Source organism: Syngnathus acus, chromosome 19 (assembly GCF_901709675.1).
Source record: "Syngnathus acus chromosome 19, fSynAcu1.2, whole genome shotgun sequence".
NCBI lineage: Eukaryota > Metazoa > Chordata > Actinopteri > Syngnathiformes > Syngnathidae > Syngnathus > Syngnathus acus.
Window position 1 is genome coordinate 6,465,020 of NC_051103.1, and position 18,807 is coordinate 6,483,826.

At 48.3% G+C, this 18,807-nt stretch overlaps 3 protein-coding genes across 3 annotated transcripts; 1 reads left to right on the forward strand and 2 right to left on the reverse strand.

The window, feature by feature from the left end:
* afap1l2 (actin filament associated protein 1-like 2) lies at positions 1–13,685 on the forward strand. Its single transcript, XM_037278725.1, has 19 exons — positions 1–182; positions 4,258–4,386; positions 5,647–5,712; positions 6,413–6,504; positions 9,617–9,728; positions 9,808–10,022; positions 10,092–10,271; positions 10,333–10,419; positions 10,480–10,561; positions 10,629–10,733; positions 10,794–11,005; positions 11,442–11,587; positions 11,665–11,776; positions 11,837–12,079; positions 12,159–12,417; positions 12,682–12,855; positions 12,936–13,123; positions 13,198–13,353; positions 13,427–13,685. Exons 1-19 carry the CDS (start codon positions 167–169, stop codon positions 13,451–13,453), a joined length of 2,601 nt encoding a protein of 866 aa, XP_037134620.1. The 5' UTR covers positions 1–166; the 3' UTR covers positions 13,454–13,685.
* LOC119138610 (kelch repeat and BTB domain-containing protein 13) lies at positions 6,497–8,331 on the reverse strand. The gene has a single exon (XM_037278868.1). The coding sequence runs from the start codon at positions 8,097–8,099 to the stop codon at positions 6,606–6,608; it is 1,494 nt and encodes a 497-aa protein (XP_037134763.1). The 5' UTR covers positions 8,100–8,331; the 3' UTR covers positions 6,497–6,605.
* A 614-nt stretch (positions 13,686–14,299) lies between the features above and the next one.
* Positions 14,300–18,021, reverse strand: tdrd1 (tudor domain containing 1). Its single transcript, XM_037278429.1, has 18 exons — positions 17,973–18,021; positions 17,786–17,900; positions 17,658–17,724; positions 17,491–17,571; positions 17,247–17,429; positions 17,036–17,179; positions 16,801–16,966; positions 16,664–16,726; positions 16,395–16,571; positions 16,209–16,316; positions 15,972–16,142; positions 15,656–15,898; positions 15,463–15,582; positions 15,282–15,389; positions 15,040–15,204; positions 14,584–14,982; positions 14,474–14,517; positions 14,300–14,395 (listed from the first exon to the last, which is right to left on the reverse strand). Exons 1-18 carry the CDS (start codon positions 18,013–18,015, stop codon positions 14,300–14,302), a joined length of 2,493 nt encoding a protein of 830 aa, XP_037134324.1. The 5' UTR covers positions 18,016–18,021.
* Between the last annotated feature and the right edge of the window lie 786 nt (positions 18,022–18,807).

Consider the following 18,807-nt stretch of genomic DNA (forward strand, 5'->3'; position numbering starts at 1 on the left):
AAGCGAGCGCCACTCACCACATCGCACAGAGTAGGAGAGGACGTGGAGAGCCGGCTGCCGCTACCCGAGTCAGTAAGGTGTTTTCCGGGGTCCGTCACTCTTGTCTGAAGACTTTAGGGACAGTCGGCTTGTATGAGTGGAGCGGGACACCTCGGGACAAGGGGGAATGGACAAGCACAAAGGTAAGGGACGAGGAAAGTTGATGAAGTTTCACGTGAGGTGCGCAGATGCCGAAACTCACGTCATGCACGTCAAACTGATTTTAAGCGCGGTCCACATTGGGGTTACGGTTTCCCACTGGGGAAAATTACGAAAACCGCATTCGGCAGTGCCTTGAGTACATTCACTTTCTCTGCATTGTTGGCCACCAGGGGGCAGAAGAAGATACACTGCACAAACATGCTCAGCTCTTTTCAGGGTTTCTCAGTACAGCAGTGATATTAGACGGTTTTGCAGAGGATAAAGAAGACGGCTGGTGACGTTTCTGCATTTTCAAACCCATCACTTTGTAGGATGAAGCACTTTTCTCGAGCACACATTTACAGAGAATCATTTTAAAGTCAATCTTCTCTAAAAGTTGTTTGCACTGTGAGCAAAATCAATTCCAATAGCGCTGACATTGTTCTCAAGGCATTCCTCACATTCCGGTGGTTATTATTTGTCCATTTGGGATGAGCACGGCCGCAGCCACTTTTTGTTCGACTTCACTTCCCGATTGGAGTGATGGGAAAAATCTAATTGTACACATAACAGCTGAAATTATTTTGCGGTGATGGAGTTGTTTTTCCATTGATGAACTGGTTTCCCTTCTCGCCTTCTATTTGTCAAGAACAATGTCCAGCAGTCAAACTGGACTGGAAGCAGAAGGCTTTGAAAGAAACAAGTGTCGCTCCGTCTGTGTTTGCTCCCACTCGCTTGTTGTGTGTGTCAATGGAGCAGTGTTAGAAGATGGCAACTTCATGTTTTTTCATGTCTTTCATGTCATTTCATTAATGGGGCATTCAATCCTCCCAGCGACATTGGATTATTTAATATGAGCATTCATGGTCTTTTTTTTTTATAATCAAAATCGCTTGCTCGCTTTACACCGAATATTCTTCGAAAATCCAAAAGGCTATCCATAAATTGTTTTTCTATTTCCATCTGCTGGTGACTAAAATACTGATAAACTTTAAGTCAGTAAGAAAAAGCATAGGGCTGAGTACGGACCCCTGAGGCACACCTTACACCTGATGCCATTCAAGAAGGTGAAGTAGCCTTAACGTTAGCAAACAGCCAAAAGTGACATGAGGTCACGTCAAGGGCAGGAAAAGCAACGTGCACTTTGAATTGTGTCATGTCTGAAATTGAAGACGGGAGTAGCAGGACCCTGAATCGGATCTCAGCGGGAGAAGCAGGCAGTTGGTGCCGGGTGGGACGGGGAGGGGGCGGGGGGTTGTCACGGTCAGGGAAACCTGGCAAACATTCCGAGGGGAGGACGGCAGGTGGTGGGATGACAAGGCCGGCCATTGTTTGGGACAAGGGCTCGTGTGTTGCTTCTCAAGAGCTGCTGGTTTCAGTGCAGAAGAGAAACGACCTCATCTGCTTCCACATCCACCTGCAACACGGATGTTATTTTAGGAGGGTCGCCACTTTTTAACAGCAGGGAATTAATGAATAGTGATGAGTGCCGTGCTTTTCCACATTCAGCGAATAACTCAATTTAGCGTGGCCTCAATGTGACTTCCTCAATGCGCCGCAGCTACTTGAGAAACTTGAAGTTTAAGACTTCAAATGTGACAGTAAGTAAGCTCAGCAAAGTAGGCCAAAGAATTAAGCTTCACTTGAAAGTATGTCAACCAAGGGAGGGAGGGGGGGTTGATTCACAGGTAATTTAAGGAAGCTGGAGCGGCCTGTAAAAATGATGAAAAGGAAAAACGGACTTCCCGCTCGCTACCTGGCAGCGGGTGGCGGTGGCCCCCCGCGGGCGCCCAAAGACCCGTTCCTGCCAGTTTACTGGCAACAGAAGCCGTGTGTGGTGTTGTTTGGCATCGGGTTCTTTTGAAGACGCCGTACCTTGCTAGTTAGTTTTTATTTGCCAGCGGCTGCTACCGGTCCAAACAACCTATAAAAGAGGCAATGGTAACCCTTTCACGGGTACCTAATGAAGTGTCCAAAGATTGCATCAAGTGACACAGCGAGCAAGAGTTCGACTGAGAAGGAAAAAAAAAATAAAAAACACAGCGGGATAGAAGTTGAGTCGGAGCCACTTGATTTGGAACAACTACACTGGAATTACAATGCTACTTATTTGCTTTTACGAGAAGATTTGGATGCTACTTTGGACTTGCGGCTTTTTGTAATCACCATGTCTTAGCTGCAGATGTTCATTTTACACAAGCGGCGTTTGCAAACTATTTTGCCACGCTTCTCCAACAAATGCTGATTTATTACGTTGATTGTATATTAAAAGCATTTATGGCCCGCAAACAATGGAGGTCAAAGAAGTGTTTAACTTTCCACAGGCCAGTTTTTCAAGCCAGACAGGAAGTTTCTCTCGGGGCACCAGCATGAGTCAAATTAAACGTCTTCTTCTCTGCAACGATCAAAACGAGCACATTGATGGCAAAAGGTGTTCAGAGCCAGCGTCTCGTTTCACTTCAACTTCTTGTGCCCGTTTCCCGTTTGTTTCATTGGCAGACTACACAAGTTGTGGAAAAAGAAAAAAAAAAAGACACGCTGTAAATAAAACACAAATTCTTTCTGATTTTCTGATTATTCATCAAAACCCTGAGCACATGATGACATGACACGCAATTAAATAATTAAAAGCATCTTTTGGGAGCGCATTGCACAGTTTCCTACAAAATTCTACAGAAAGGCCAAACTGATAAATGAAAACAGACGCAGTGAGGACAGGATTAAAAAAAAAAAAAGGGCAGTGTGGCAAGGCCAGATGTGAAAAGAGCCGTGTGAGCACATCTGCTGCTATTTTCCACATGTGCGCCGTGCCGCATCCCAAAATACAAAGTGTGATTCATCCCTAGAGGACATTTTGGAAGTGTCCGCAAAGCGTCCAAACATCTTACATATCGTCTCACTTTGTTGCATCACTGCGCTGACTTCAACGACAACAACCCGCCTTCCCCAATTTTGTTGCTTAATTCAAATCGTATTCTTGACAAACCGCAAAAACATTGCATCGCTGACTAAACAGTTTTTGCCCTAAATGACACAAAAAGCACTTGACTTGCAAGACACTATAAAGCATGATGACATGAATTCAATTAATTAGGAACATTATTTATGTATTGGATCATAATTGATCCAATTATCCAGCAGTAGAAGGCAAATCAATAGCAATAAAGTTATGGATTGAATTCTGTGAATGAATCAAAACAGGAAACGCAACTTTAGGCGGAGAAGAAACGGCGACTGCAGAGCGCCGTGTCCTGTCAGCTGACTCTGTTTCCCAGGCCCCCCCCCACCTCCCTCCTTGCACCCAAAAGTTCATCCGAGTCAACTTCTGCAAACAAACAAGTGGAAGCAGAGCAATGGGAAAGCAAAAATCTGATTGGGTGCTCTTCACGTTCGATGATGGGGTTTCGAAACGAGCCTGAAATGTTTCTGACTTCTGTCGGGGCAATTTTGTGCTTTCCTGTTGTGAAAGGCTCTTCCAGTATTTTGCTCCTCACACGGGGCCCCTCGGGAGAAGTTGACCCAGCGTGAGCAGGAGTCATTAAAAAAAAAGGGTTGGGGAGGGGAGCAGAGAAGGGAGGGAGCTCCTTTCATCATCTGCAACATGTGAAGCTCAGCATTGGACACCTTGTGTTCCCGTATTGACACTTTGAAGGCTGGGTTAGCGGTCGGCGTCTGGCCTTTGAGGTTCTTCTTTGGAAGCCGAGACCTCGGCTGACTGCGGGCTTGGTTTATTTATGGATGTCGCGATTTTCTCTCTCGCCTTTGCCTTCACTTTCAAGAGACAAATGTTTAGCAGGATATTTGCTAATGAGGACGGTGAGGTCTAAAAAGAACAGTCCAAATATCTGCTCCAGCTTCTCCTTTAAGAACGTCTTTCATCCTCGGGATGCTTTTCACGAAGCCAGCAGACACACACACACAAAGAGCTCCCCACACGGCGTGACCCCGAAGGTCCCGCGTGGGAGGCACGTCAGGGCTGCAAAGTCGTTCTCTCCCATGCTAAACGCTGGCGTGAAGTCCGAGCGTTAACAGACAAATCCTCCCTGACTGCTTTATTTTCATTCTTTGTGTTTGCAGTGCTGGACCAGCTCCTCATGGAGCTCCACCACTTCCTGCTCATCCTAGACAAAGAGACCCTGAGCGGGAACGCCACCATCCACAAGGGATTGCTTTCCGACCTACTCCAGTCCTACACTGCGTCCAACGGTACCAGTAAAAAAAACATGTTCAGGAGGCTTGTTGCCGGGTAGAATTAAGAAATAAAATCCGATACGACAGCAACGTTTGCAGCTCTTCAAGCAAAGAGGCCTCTGGTGTCAACACTCGTCCGATTTCCCTTGTGAGAACACGTTGAAACAATACACGCTGAAAAAATTCGCACGGAAAGTCACCATAAATAAGATCGGCCCACCAGCAGTTTTGTGTTTTCAGCGTCAGAGCCCCGAAAAGGGAAAATAAACATTTTGGCTGCTGCGCGAGCGATGGCAAATGTTCCCCAATTAAATGCCGGGGTAATTTTGCAAACAAGCTTTCAGTCGGCTCGAGTGTATCTGATGGTCAGGGCCTGCGAGAGTGTCATAATTACACGGCGCTTAGGCAGATAGCAAAATAAGTGCCCAGAGGCTTTGTCCGATAGCCAAGTGCTGACTCACAGCGTTGGGTGAATTTGTGGGAAATTAAATGGAGAACCCACCGCACGTTACGTAAGAAGCAAGTTTGAATGCTTTGCGGTTAAGCGAGCGGCGTAGATTCGCGACGTGACAAATTGCAAGTTGGGAAGAATATTAGTCAAAGGTTTTGTTTGTGGTCACGTTGATCTGGGGCTTTTCCCCTCCCAACTTTGATTCGCCGACACCCACGTCACTCACCACATCCAGTCACGCCTTTTATAGAATTAGCAAGATTATTATCTTAATGATTACATGATCATTGTGCAAAAGACCTTTTAAGTTGGGGGGTTTTCCCGGCCGCCATGGATATTTAATATCAAATGAGCCTCTCGGAGGAAGGCTTATAAAAAGCCCATCATGAATCAAATCTTAAATCTAGTACGGCCCTCTCGATGAAAAGTGAAATGTCCCGTGAGGTTCACGATGAAGTTTGGGTTGAAAAAGTCACAGCGACACACTGGAAGAGTCTTCCCTTTCCATGTTCAGGTCTTGGATTTGTTCCTCAGCACTTCCTCTCCTGGCTCTCGGCTGTATGATTATTCCAAAGCCGCATTCATCCACCGGGGACGCTCGCTTCCTTTGAGCAGGTTATAAATAGCGCGGTAGAAACTTTTGATTTTCTTTTTTTTGTTTACTTTCCGCTCAAGATATCGATATCAAAGCGGTGTAATGCCTAAAGCTTTCTTTTGATGGTCGGCGATAATTAATTCATTTAGGAAAACTTGTTTTTCTTATTTCAAAGTCTATAGATATTTAGTTATGCTCTTTCTGATTTTTTTTTGTGGCTTTTACGCAGGTGCGGATGAGGAGTACATCTACATGAACAAAGTTGTCGTCGGTAACAAGGAAAACCAGGAGAAAGGTAAACATTTTGAATTTAATCAGGTGTCATTTTCCTTCAGGACATCCATGTGATAAAAACAACAAAAAACACCCTTAGAAAAAAAAAAAAAAAAAAAAAAGATCTTCGACGATGAAATCGCAATCAACTCGTCTTCGAAACAAAACTCAAGAACAACACAGGAGGAGAAAAAGAGTCTCAAACGGAATTCTTTCTTGTAGTCCAAACAAAACAAGGCAGCTACAGATGGCGAGGCGCTATGAAGAAACAGACAGGAAATGGCGGTGGGGTTGGGTTGGGGGGGGGATTGGGGTCGTCTGTGACTCCAGCTCGCCTCTCCGCTTTTCACTTGAATTGCGTCCCGGCGAGCACGAGGTGCAATAACTCATGTCCGCTTTAACGTCTGACCCAGTTGGACAACCTCAACGGAGAAGCAACTCGAGAAGGAGTGCATACTGTCTCATGGTCTTAGTTTGCACATTTGACAGAATACAGTAAGAGCGACCCTTACGAGGCATCGCTTGGTTGATTCGAAAGAAATCTAGGTCAACAAACAATCTGGCCAAAAGTGATCCGAAACCGCCTCGATCGGATCAGGTCTCATCGGATTTGAGTCCGGGTATCCACCCTTTGGTGTGGAACATCTGGACATCCCACGACGGTGAAAAGAGCAGTTATGGACCCATTGGCTGTTTGTTTACTTTCAAATTTTGCATTGCAGAAGATGCAGCAAACCTCCCGGTCAATGGAAAAGCATCCAAACATGCGCCCGTTCCACAGAAGAGCCTTCCTAATCTGCCGCCGCCCAGAACGGTAAGTGACTACACCCTGTCAAACAGTTTTGTGACTGAAACGGTTCTGGAATTGGAGTCTCAGTAACAACAGTCTTCGTGTATCCCAGTTCCAAAAAAAGGTTAGACCTCCAGCATATCCTCTACCGGTGGTTCCGTTCTGTCTTTCAAAGGCATTTCCTTTTGCTTCCCTTGTGCATTCACCTGGGGGAAGTCCGGTCCTGTCTTAGGAAGCCTAAGTAAACACGTCCATAACGATCCGCCCTTTGGAAAACCCTTCATCTGCCTTCGAGGCTTCCATTCCTGCGCGTCGATGGCGTACTCCAGCGTTAGCATCCGTTTCACCGTGAGGGCCGAGTCCCCTTTTACGGCGGCGGTGAACAGCGCCCCCTTGCTGTTGATGTAGTGTCCCGGCATGGCTGTCCACTGGGCTGTGGTGAGGTTGTAGCAGTCTATGAGACAGCGGAGAAAGTCGTCGCAGGGCCCGTTGCGCATCACGTACAAGTTGTCCCTGTGGGCCACCATGCAGTGGCCGTAACTCTGAGGTCTGATCAAGGTGGTGGTGAGCTTCCACTCGTCATCGAGCGCCGCGTACTCGTAAATATCCGTGGTATCGGGAGGCTTCCAGAAGCAAACAAACATCCGACGCCTGGCCACGGCGCAGGCGGCCGACGCTACCGGCCTCGGAGCTTGTCGTATGAACGTCCACTCAGCTTTTTGAGGGTCATAACGTTCTGCTGCGGCAATGTTCTTTTTCTGGTACTCTCCTCCGACGGCATAGAGTCGTCCCTCGTGCCCCAGCAAGGTGAAATCATGTCTGGGTCTCTGAGGTCCTGGAAGAGAGGTCCAAAGCCCTGACTCGGGGTCAAAGCAGAAGGCGGCGTCGACGGTTTCTTTGTTATAACCGTAAACTCCCCCGACGATGTACAGGCGGTTGTCCAGCACGGCCACGCCACACAAGGACGTACTGCAGATGGTCGGGAGATGCGTAAGATGCTTCCACTCTTCTTCTTTCTCGTCGAGGTAGCACACGACCCGGAAGGTGTCGTGGAGCAGCTCCGTGGAAGGGGTATGGGTACCGATTGCGACGTAAGACACGGGGGATAAGGACTGAGAATACCGCAGCAGCTCTTCAGGAAGCGTCGCCTCCGCCGTTTCCCTCAGGTCTTCGAATGCATCGCAGAGGAAAAGAGCGGCGCTATGAAAGAGTTTCTCCAGACCAAAGATGTGGGCGGCCTGGTAGAGCAGGAGGCAGGTATCCGAATCCACGATATCGCAAAGATGCCGAGTTAAAGTTGGCACCTGCAGGAAGGCGGCGCACTCCACGGCGTCAACCAGCTCGTCCGGATCGGCCAGGGTGGGAATCTCCCCTTTGCAGACGGCGAGAGCGATGAGAAAGCCTCTTGCGTGCAGCCCTCCTTTAAGGTGGAGCTCCTCTTGTTTACTTTCCAGCATGCCCGACTGAAAGAGCGCCCGGAAGTAGTTGCTGTGCCTCGCTAGGAAGGCCCTCTCCAAAACGAACCAGCTGTCTTCCACCTTCACCCTCACTCGACCCGTCAGATCAAGGGTCGCATTCTTCTCTCGACTGGATGATGCCAAACCCTCGGGCATGTCCATAATCTCGCTGAAACGGGTCTTTGTTTCTCACAACGGACACCGTGTCACTCCGGTTGAAATGTATCCATCTCTCCACGACACGTGACTGGTAAACAAACGTTTGAAGAGTTCCATTGGGTCGACTCTGCACGGTCTGAAAATAGAGTTGGGCTATAGATAGCGACCGTGGCGCTTTGGTGGCGACACGCCAGGGGGGAATGAAAGCAGACGTCCGCAGAGGGCTGCACTCAGGTGAGTAGTTTTGATTGGCTAGGTCAGGATTTTATTAGCTGCCCCTTCTCTACACGTATGTAGACTCAAATTTGAAAGCAATTCTTTCATTGGTCATAAAATAAAATACCTTAATATTTTGGTCTGGTTTTATTTTTTTTTAATTAAATATTCTCATTGACTGGCAAACAGTTAATGAGAATATTTAATTTCATTGAACCTGATTTTAAAAAAAAAAAAAAAAAAAAGCAAATGTTAGAAAATTCTTCTGGTCTAGTTTTATTTTTTTCAAATTAAATATTCTCATTGACTGGCAAAGAGTCAATGAGAATATTTAATTTCATTGAACCAGATTTTTATTTTTTTTTAAAAAGCAAATGTTAGAAAATTCTTCCAAAACACGCTCCTAGATTTGGAGTGTTTTTGCTTCAGCAGATTCTTGGCATGGGAACCGGGGATTTTCCATGTTGCTGGGCCTTTGCGTATTTTTTTCTGAGCCCCTCCGCCACACCCCGATCACTCTCCCCCGCTGCTTGCTTTTGTTACTTTGGCTGGAGCCAGTCGCTGACTATGTCAAATGAAACGCCAGGGCTGAAGTGAAAGCATCTTCGCATGCTGTCAATGTCTTGGAATATAGGGTGAAGGGGGCGTGGCAGGAGGCCGCCTTGTTTTAATTCATAACAGATGCTTTGACTCCTGCCTGATTTACAGTAGAAACAAACCCAGCAGATATTTTTATAAGTTCCTGTCAGGTCAAATGTGAAAATCTCCAATTTGAAGTGACGGTAAAACTTTAGCGGCGGCTTCATTGTGTACATTGCTATGTATGTTTTATGACCATATTTTTTTTTCGACATTAAAATACATTTGGAGCATCAAGTTTGTAAACGCTTCCTACTTTTGCACTAACCTCCCTCCCTCGGGCTCCTCTCCTCATCTGCTCCGTCTCGAATTTCTGTGATCTTGCCGCGGAATGTACGTGCCTTGGGAGGGAGGCTGAGAAAGTGGAAGATTTAACATCAGACGTTTGATCAGAATCAGCAAAAAAAAATAAATCCTTCTTCGTTGAACTCGCAGAATTCTGCCAAGTTTACTTTGCCCAAGCCACCTGATTTGTTCCGGTGCTCGATGGAATAGTTGAAATACCTTTTGGTGTGTAGATCATCGAAGTACTTTGCTTTAATCTTCAGGCGGCTTTTCAGTAATGTCATTGGATCCCACCCACCATCTCTTTTGGACCTATCGTCAATATAAAAAGCGAGTTTCAAATGTCTAAAACATATAATGTTTGTCTTCTGATCCATCAGAGCGCGGTGACTCGAGAACCTTTTCCCCTACCGCTCGTCCAGACGGCGACCTGCTCAGATGCTTCCGAGAGTTACTACGAGGAGGCTCAGCCTTATGAAGAAACTGTCAATGGTAACGGTCAGCGATAGCTACCCGTTTGTCTTTCCGACTTACCGCGTAGTCATCGCCGCGTCGCTCTCGGCTTCACTAGACGACGGCGAGGCCGTCAGCAGCTCGTACGAGTCCTACGACGAGGACGAAGCGGCCACCAGGGGGAAGTCGCTGTCGGCGCAGCACCAGTGGCCGTCGGCCGAGGCCTCCATCGAGTTGATGAAAGATGCCCGCATTTGTGCCTTCCTGTGGAGGAAAAAGTGGCTGGGCCAGTGGGCCAAGCAACTGTGCGTCATCAAGGAGCACCGACTTCTGGTAATTCCATCCCGATTTAAATCGGACGCTTGAATTTGAGAAGTGAAATGTACCGGTTGTTGCTTTCAGTGCTACAAGAGCTCCAAGGAGCAGACGCCCCTGTTGGACGTGAGCCTGCTGGGCTGCAGCGTCACCTACAAGGAGAAGCAGCTCAAGAGGAAGGAGCACAAGCTGAAGATCACCCCCGTGGGCGGCGAGGCCATCGTGCTGGGGCTGCAGAGCAAGGAGCAGACGGAGCAGTGGCTCAAGGTGAGCTTTTGCTCTCAACAAGTTGCTGGATTTGAGGGAAAACAAATGTTTCGCTCACCAGGTGATCCAGGAGATCAGTCCCAAACCGGTTGAGAACGGCGACTTGCAGCATCCTGTCTCTGACTCGCCAAGGCTCATTTGCACTAAGGTGAGAAATATGAAATGAGAAGATTTCTTCCACTCAAAACTTACGCTGAGGTTTCGACAGGGGGAGGTCGGCGAGCGACACTCGGCGGCTTCGGAAAGCGGCAGCAGCACCGACGGCCACGCCGAGACGCCCGAGAGGGATGGTAAGCTTTCGGGCTAAAATGTAAACAAAAGCAAGTGCGGCTGCTGAGCGTCCTCGTCCACTTCCAGTGAAGAAAAAATACAGCGCAGGTTTGAAGTTCAGCAACCTGATGAACATCGGAAAGAAAAAAGTCTCGTCGTTGGAGAGCGCCGAGAAATGCGTGGAAACCTCCGGTGAGTTGGGCATAAATTTGGAGGTTCTGCTGCAAAACTCATTGGACCATCTTCGGTCAGGCTACCTCAACGTGCTGGTGAACAGCCAGTGGCGGACGTGCTGGTGCCTGGTCAAGAACGGTCAGCTGCGGTTCTACCAGGACAAGAATAAGAACAAAGTGAGCCAACCTGCCGTGAAGCTCGAGGGCTGCCAGGTTTGGCCGGACCCCAGCCCGGAACGCCTCTACTCCTTCCGGATCGATATGAGCGGCATGCAGCTGGCGACCCTGGAGGTACTTGGAACCGCTGTAAAAAAAAAAAAAGCAACTCAGTATGCTGGATAACTTGATAGATATTTGAGTGCTCACGTGGTTTGGGAAGTGGGCTCACTTGCGCTGAAAACAGGTCCAGGATGAAGAAAAATGTCTGGAGTGAAGAAAAAAAAAAAAAAAAAAGTCAGCATTTTTATAAGACGCCGGGTGCATGGTTACATGAAGTAAACACTGTCCTCACTGGAGTAAGGGTGGTCCATGTGTGCGTGTCTGGTGGAGGGTGGGGATGTCGTGGGATTTAGTCATGGAAAAAGCCCTCCAGTTTCTCCCTGCTGCATATTTGAGCATCAACAAAAGTCTCAGCTTCTTAGGACATATTTCGACAAGCATGAATCCCACTTTTTGGCCACGCCTAAATCTTTAGGGAGGAAGAACCTAAATGCAAAATGTTTTCCAGGCCAAAACGTCAGCCGTCATGGGCCACTGGCTGGGCCTCTTACTGTCCCAGACGGGGAGCAAGACAGACCCGGAGGAGCTAACCTACGACTACGTCAACGCCGAGAGGATCACCAGTATCGTCAACGCAGCAAAGACTTCATTTTAGTAGGACTAGACAAAAATATTGAACCCCAAAAACAAGTCGGCGTGCTAAGATTTCAAATGTTTCTTTGCGGCTCCAGCTTGATGCAGAGGGGCTTCTCCGAGCCAAACAACTACATCGACGCCCTGCCCTCCGCCCAGCAGAACCCGGATGAGCTGTATGACGACGTAGCCTCAATCGCTGATCCAGAGGTGTGTTGAGAAGAAAAACAAAAAAACCCCAGAAAATGTTACTTTTCTTTTTTTTTTCAGGATATTGTTGCTGGCTGTCTTCCACTGAGTGATGAAAAGGACATTGAAGAGCCCCGTGAAATGTCCGCAAAGGACGCACATAAGGACTTGGTGGCTCAAGAGGAGGAGCCTGAAAATCGGGTGTACCTCGACCTGGTGCCGGTGCGGTCTTTTCTGCATACGGTGGCAGGTGGTGGAAAGGAAAGATCAGGAGAATCCCCTGAGCCCTCAGAGGAACGCAAAGAGCCTTTGAAACTAAATGAGGTAACCTCGTAGGTCAAAGTAGCTGTTGTTTGATTTGATGTTAAAAGGCTGGCAAGAAACTCTGGCGCTTCCATTCCAGGTCAATCCAAACAACCCGGCAGAACCCGACGCAGCATCTAATTTAAACGAGTCGGCCAAAACAGAGGAAGAGCATTGCACGACTCCCACCACTCCCACACAGCGGCAAGCTCCGCCAAATTCCAAAGCCCTGCCGCAAAGCCAGGAGCCCCCCAAGAGGACGCTGAGCTCCTCGGGGGTCCAGAAAACTTTGACTCTTCAAACAACCTCTGGCTTTCCTCTCAGTCCTCAACCACCCCGACCTAAAGCCTTCAGCACAGGTGAGGGGTGACGTAGCACTCTGGTTTTCCATCAAGGAAGGAACAAAAAACAAACTTGGTTGGCTCCCTCATGTGGTGAGCTGCCTCTCCTACATGGTCACAATTTTAGGAACACCTACCTACCATCAAAAATTCCTCCTTCAAACTAAAAGTATAGCATAAAAACGATCACTTTGGAAAAAAAAAAAATAGTGGCAAAATGATTTTATATGCAGAGTAATAAAAAGTGCTGACTTGCGTTCTGGATGGGTTGCTGCTTTCCAGGTTGCTCCGGTGCCGTCGAGGGGAAGCTGGGCAAGAAACGCACCGAGGCGGACTTGGTGCGCTACAGCGACGAGCGCGAGCGACTGGAGCGAGAGCGCGACGAGGTCAGGAGCAGCCTGGCCGGCCTCAAGAAGGAACGGAGGGAAACCAAAGAGGAGCTCAGCACCTGTCAAGGTAAATTATTGTCCAACTCTTTTGCCCCCCCCCAAAAAAAAATCTGCTTGCCTGAGCGGGCTCCTGCACGTTGGTTTCAGATGCCAAACAGCAAAGCTCACTGGAGGCTCGGCTGAAGCAGATCGAGGAGGCCAGTCGGGAAGCGGAGCGGAGGCGTGTGGAGGTGGAGCTACGGCTGATGGAAGTCAAGGAAAGCCTGAAGAAGGTGGAGGCCGGGCCCTTCACGCTGGGGACCACGCTGGACAGCAACCTTCCGGACACGTCCACGGTCAGCTGCCATCAACCTGAAGAAGTCGGTAAACACGAACAAAAGTTAGCTCACATTTTTTTGCTCGCCCTCAGATGAAAACGGTGACGCAGCCCCCGTCCTCGCCCTGTCAAGCATCCGGCGGTCCCGCCGGCGCCGATCCGGCATCTCCCGTCAATTCAGCCAGCGCACTTAAGAACAGACCGGCGTCCATCATGGCCACTAAAGGCAAAGTGCTGCAGAAAGCCAAAGTGAGCCCGTGCAAGAATTTGTTGGAATGACATCAGAATTTAGATTGAATTCAATCGTGCTTTGTCGTTACAGGAGTGGGAAAGGAAGTCCACCACTTAAAGCCCGATTGCCCTTGTACACTGAAAAGCGCCGTAAGTTTGAAAGCACGAACAGTCTTGAATTGGCTACGAGTCATCCTGGAGATTGTAGCTTGGATCGACATTTATGCTGGTAGCTAAATGTAAATAAGCACATCATTTATTCTGCCTTTGTTGGGGGGGGGGGGGGGGGGGGGTCCGTATTGCTAGCTAAAAAAACGCACTTTTTATTCAAATAAATACTGACCAAAAAATGTCACCAGTCTTTTTTTTTTTTGGTTTAAAAAAAAACAATGGCTGCAAATTTCAGATTTAGTTGTGAATTTACTCGCAAATATTTCTGTAAACAATTTACGAAAATACACCTTCACATGAGCTAATAAAGCTATTTTTAACGCATAGTTGTTCAGTGTTTATTGCCAGACAAAATGTGACATTACGAGAAGTAGGAGAATGAATCAAGTCCTAAACGTACTTGAGGTCCTCGTAAGACGGCACCGAGACCAGGTTTTGTTACGAACCGGCCATCCGCAGCAGGCCGTCCGGTCACGCGTCACCTGCAACAACAATTTAAGCAGTAGAAATTACAATAAGCAGAATTTTTTTTTCTCTACTTACCAGAGGTTTGTCAGAATCCACCCATACACACACACACACTCCTCTTTCTACTTTTGCCTAAGTGGTTTAGTTTAAAATAACAGTCTACACTATGTGAACTTCCAAGTGAACTTTTATTTAAAACAAATGGACCAACTGAACAACTGAGGGTAATAGCATAGCGCGCTAACTTAAGATAAGAGATGGTAAAAAACAGAAGAAACAAGATTGTCAGGATATTTGAACAGCATAAAAGAAGGTCAAAAGTGTTTTAAAGCTGCAAACGTTCGCTAAACTGCGTCAAAGAGGAGAAAAGCAGCTCCATCAATCTCTCCAAACGCTCCACCCTCAACTCCAAACGCTGAATCTGCAGGAGAGAGAAAAAAAAAAAAAAGTTCTGAATATGTTGGCAAGTTCATTTTGATAAACACAACGAAAAGCAGACCTGTGGCTCCGCACTCGAGCAGCAATGTGCAGAGATCGGGGCATCTGGAAAAGACAAGGGTGGTCAAAGATTTTGTTCATATTTGCGAGTAAACTGAAAGCTCCACCCACTTTTCTGGAGCTCGTCTGCCGAGTTTTGGATCTGCTGTGGGCTTTGGGCGGTCTCCTCGGGGCTTGCAGTTGCCTCCGCTGGTTTTTCCACCATCATTTCCACAGCAGGGGGCATTTCCGGCCGAGGAGTATCGCTTCTCTCCGTCTGCTCGGCCGAAGGACTTGGTGCGCTGTGAATTTTGGGGCGCGTCTGTGCCTCTGCGGGAATTTCGCCGGGATATCTGGCAAAGAGATTTGTGACCAGATCGACTGCGATGCTGCGGCCTTTGCACTGCAGCTCGACGCCGGAGCCCCGTTCTGTGATGGAGATGGTGCGCGCGGAGAGCTTCTGGCCTTCCACTTCCGAGCGGAACCACGAGATGGCTTCGCTGCTCCAATCACAATTGATGGGCTCCACGCCTGAAAGTAAACACACGTTTGAAGTTTGACACTCACTTCTGATTTGTGCGTGTGTACCCGAGAGGAAGCAGCGAATAGCCTGGAAGGGCAGCTGGAGGAGCGGAGGCGTGATGGAGCGAAGGTTCCTCCGTTCCACTTGCATGCTGTAACCGTAGTCCACAAAATCCACAGCCACCGTGTCGTCAGACTGAGCGTTGACCATCGCACGGTACCAGTAGCCACCTGTGGAGCGCAAAAAACATGAGCCCGAACATGCCCAAAGAAAAGGCAACGTTCAGCATGTGGTTTGGTGGAAACACCTGGAAACATGGCGCAGCAAGGCTCCCCCACTTTTGGTTTGAAATCCGTCTCATCCGCCTCACAATGTTGCTTTAGCTCAGCTTGGAGATCCATCAATCGCTGTGTGTCTAAACAATCAGAAAATATTTTTTTCCCAAACAGCACATTTGCGTGCATGTCCATCAGTCGACGTGCGTATACCAGCCGGGTTGTCAATGTGGCAGAAAAACTCTCCGGGGTTGTTGACGATAACTACCAACAGCGTCACTGACAGGTTGTCGGCGGGTAGCTGAACCGAGGACCACGACAAAGGCAGCGGCGCTGAGGGTGACGAGAAGAAGTCACAACCGTCTCTGTTTTTATTTCTCTCTTTTCATATCTGCGTTTGTCTTACCGGGTGGTTCTGCAGCAGCCCGTTCACCATCGTCAGCCTTCACGGGAGCAAGCGAGGCGTACCCGGCGGAGACGAGCAGCTCGGCGATGTTGCACTGGACGTCGCTGGAGCAGTCGACCATGTCGACCAGAGCTTTGCCCTTGTGCGACCCTTTAATCTCTACGTCCAGGATTCTGTTGGACGCCTTCCGCTGCAGGGCCAACAGGGCTTTCTCGGACCAGGTCTCGCCAATAGGCTGGATCCCTGCGAGGATCCGCGTGACGGATTTGGTCTGAGAACCACCGGGGCTTATCAAATAATTGAGATGGAGGCTCACCCGCCAGAGCGCAGGGAATGGCCTGCACGGGCAAGGCGAGCAGCGAAGAGCTTATGGGTCTCAAGCAGCTGATATGCACATCCTCAGAGTTGCCGTAGTCAATGTAGCCCACGCAGATGCGCTCCTCCGACGTGTACGCCAGCACTTTGGCCCGGTACCACTGCTGGTCCACTACCACACCACCGCCAGGAGATTAGATTTCAGGTCACGGTGTCGTGTCTCGCATGAGTTTGGTACCTGAGAACTGGGCGCAGCAGACAGAGCCGGGCGCAGGTTGAAAGTTTTGGGATGCGGCTATCTGACTGCAATGCTGCCTCAAATTCAGCTGCAACTCTCGAATGTCACCTGCCGAGATAAAAAAAAATAAATAATTTAATCTCAGTCTCAAAATGTCAAAACTTGGGGCTTGGATGAAATACTGACCGGCATTGTCCAACTTCTGCACAGTTATGTGATTGGGCGAGAAGAAGTGTGTCAACATGGCGGAGAAGGAGTCCCCCACGGCCTGCGTGAGGGGCTCGGGTGGCTGAGCCCACACGTTGTCGTCCTTCCCTTGAGATTGACGCTCGTTGGTTTCCATGGCGGCGCTCAAGATGGCGTCTGAGCGGGGGATACGGACACTGTCAACATCACCCTCGACCGGCGTGGTCAGTGGAAAGAGAAAAAAATGAATAGCCCACGGAGAGGCTTACTTGTATCTTCATCGGCTTTTTTGGCAAAACCACCATCGATGAGAACTGAGCTCAGACGTTTTCCTGAATGAAGACCTTCATGTCACCTTTCTGCCACACATTTTACGGTACGTACGCTCAGGTGCGGCACGCCGTACCCGTGGGAAGCTCGATGTCCACGGCTCGTGAGTGAACATTTGTCAGTGTTTCCACCAGCTGCACAGTCAGTATCTTGCCGGCCAGAAGCGCAGTGACGGCTGAGCAGCACTCGGCGGACCAGCTGCCATTCAGCGGTTCCACGCCGGCAACGCGACACTCCATTGCCTGAAGAAAATTGTTTGAAAAGTTTTATCAGCATCACAACACGTTTTTTTGTTCTTTTTCTGCACTCACGCAAGGATAAAACAGCTCCAGGTCAGCAGGCAGCGGCCTCATCCTCTCCACAGGGACGTCCTCCTCATTCCCAAAGTCTATGTAAAGCATGTTAGCCGATTTTTTGTCAGCCGCCAACTCCTGGACCAAGCCTCGGTACCACACCTAGCAAAACACGAGCAAAAGCATGAGCACAAAGGTTTTTGTTATTCTGCGCGCCGTCACTTCTTACCAGGTCGTCGGAGAACTGTGCAGCGCACACCTCTCCGACGCAGGGGACATATGGAGGGGCCGCAGTGGGACAGCTGGGGGTCTTCTGGAGCTGGCTGCTGATCATTTGCAGAGTCTGTAGCAGCTCGGGGATTTGGACACGGAGGAAAAATCTGCCAGGGTTGCAGAACTCCACCACGGCCGCCTAAAATAAAAGCCGCAGTTAATAAATACTTAGCAATTCAAATTCTTATCATTCAAGGTACCTGAATATCAGCTCCGTTATCAAGCTTGATGGGATGCAAGTCCTTCAAGTAAACCCTGCGGGGGGCCATTGCATCTGCCGACTTTGTTTCGCAAGGGGGAGAGCAATCAGGAAGTAAATACAATTAATATTTGTTGCTAAGGTGTCAAAGGGCAGATATCTAATTACCTTTGAATCCGGATGGGCGGTATTGCTTGCCAACGTTGCCGAAGCAGCGGTCTGATTGGGCTTCTCCCTACAAAATTGAACTCAAGTTTTAGTGCAATGAAACAAGTTGAAAGCTGTAGTCTGCTTACCTTGCGGGCTGTGGGTCAGTGGGCACACAAATATGTTTGTGGTCCTTCCAGTCTTGCGTCTGGCACACCGGGGAGCAGTATGTTGTCTTCTTGCAACGAGCACAACGTAAAGACCCTGGCAGAGAAAAAAACAAAAAACTGCATTTACTTGAAAATGTCAAATGCAGTATTTACTTGTAGACGTTACCTTGATTGCCACAAATGTGGCAGCGGTGCAAAGGTGATTGCATGAAACCCAATGCCTTTATGGAGAAAATGTCAATTTCTTTTTCATAAATTGACAGTTTTTAATGATTTAAAATGTAATACATACGTCAGTTGTATCCCCACTGGCTGGTGGCAATATTGGACCTGCAAAAGAGGCAAATTGGACTGGCGTTCCGACATGTGGCAGAAAGTGTTCGAGTCAACACAAAAGAAGAGTTGAAGGTGTTTACCAGCTCCTACAGGCTGCGAGACCTGCCAAGGAAACGCGGCCGCCTTGGATGACGGCTTGCGCAATGGCTGGTTAGGCGGCACAAAGTACGGTGAAGATGGGTTGTTCATGGCAAATGGCGTTCTATAAATTCATACAAATACAATATTTAAGACTTAAGTGACGAGGTGGTAATAACATTTGCATTTTTGTCGAATTCAAGCGCGGGTCGCCATGACGAAACAAAACTTAGCTTAAAAGTTAGCCTAACGATTGCCTGCTAATTGCATCTAATTGAAAGCTGAGTTTGAGGACATAACAGATGTAATGCTCCGTAACACAAATATGTAACCGTATATCGCGTGAAAAACTGCAATAATTCAAATTAACTCACTGTTTCGACAAAAAGTTCGACTTTTCCTGGCGAGGTGGTAATAACATTTGCATTTTTGTCGAATTCAAGCGCGGGTCGCCATGACGAAACAAAACTTAGCTTAAAAGTTAGCCTAACGATTGCCTGCTAATTGCATCTAATTGAAAGCTGAGTTTGAGGACATAACAGATGTAATGCACCGTAACACAAATATGTAACCGTATATCGCGTGAA

Bases quoted from the DNA above. Each gene is read 5' to 3' on its own strand.
- afap1l2 (XM_037278725.1), top strand. The intron at 9,729-9,807 runs GTAACGGTCAGC...CGGCTTCACTAG, and splicing joins TTATGAAGAAACTGTCAATG to ACGACGGCGAGGCCGTCAGC. The intron at 10,023-10,091 runs GTAATTCCATCC...TGTTGCTTTCAG, and splicing joins TCAAGGAGCACCGACTTCTG to TGCTACAAGAGCTCCAAGGA.
- LOC119138610 (XM_037278868.1), bottom strand. From the start codon at position 8,099: ATGGACATGCCCGAGGGTTTGGCATCATCCAGTCGAGAGAAGAATGCG.
- tdrd1 (XM_037278429.1), bottom strand. From the start codon at position 18,015: ATGCAATCACCTTTGCACCGCTGCCACATTTGTGGCAATCAAG. The intron at 17,901-17,972 runs GTAACGTCTACA...TTTCTCTGCCAG, and splicing joins CCACATTTGTGGCAATCAAG to GGTCTTTACGTTGTGCTCGT. The intron at 15,583-15,655 runs GTAAGACAAACG...CGTCACCCTCAG, and splicing joins GGCTGCTGCAGAACCACCCG to CGCCGCTGCCTTTGTCGTGG.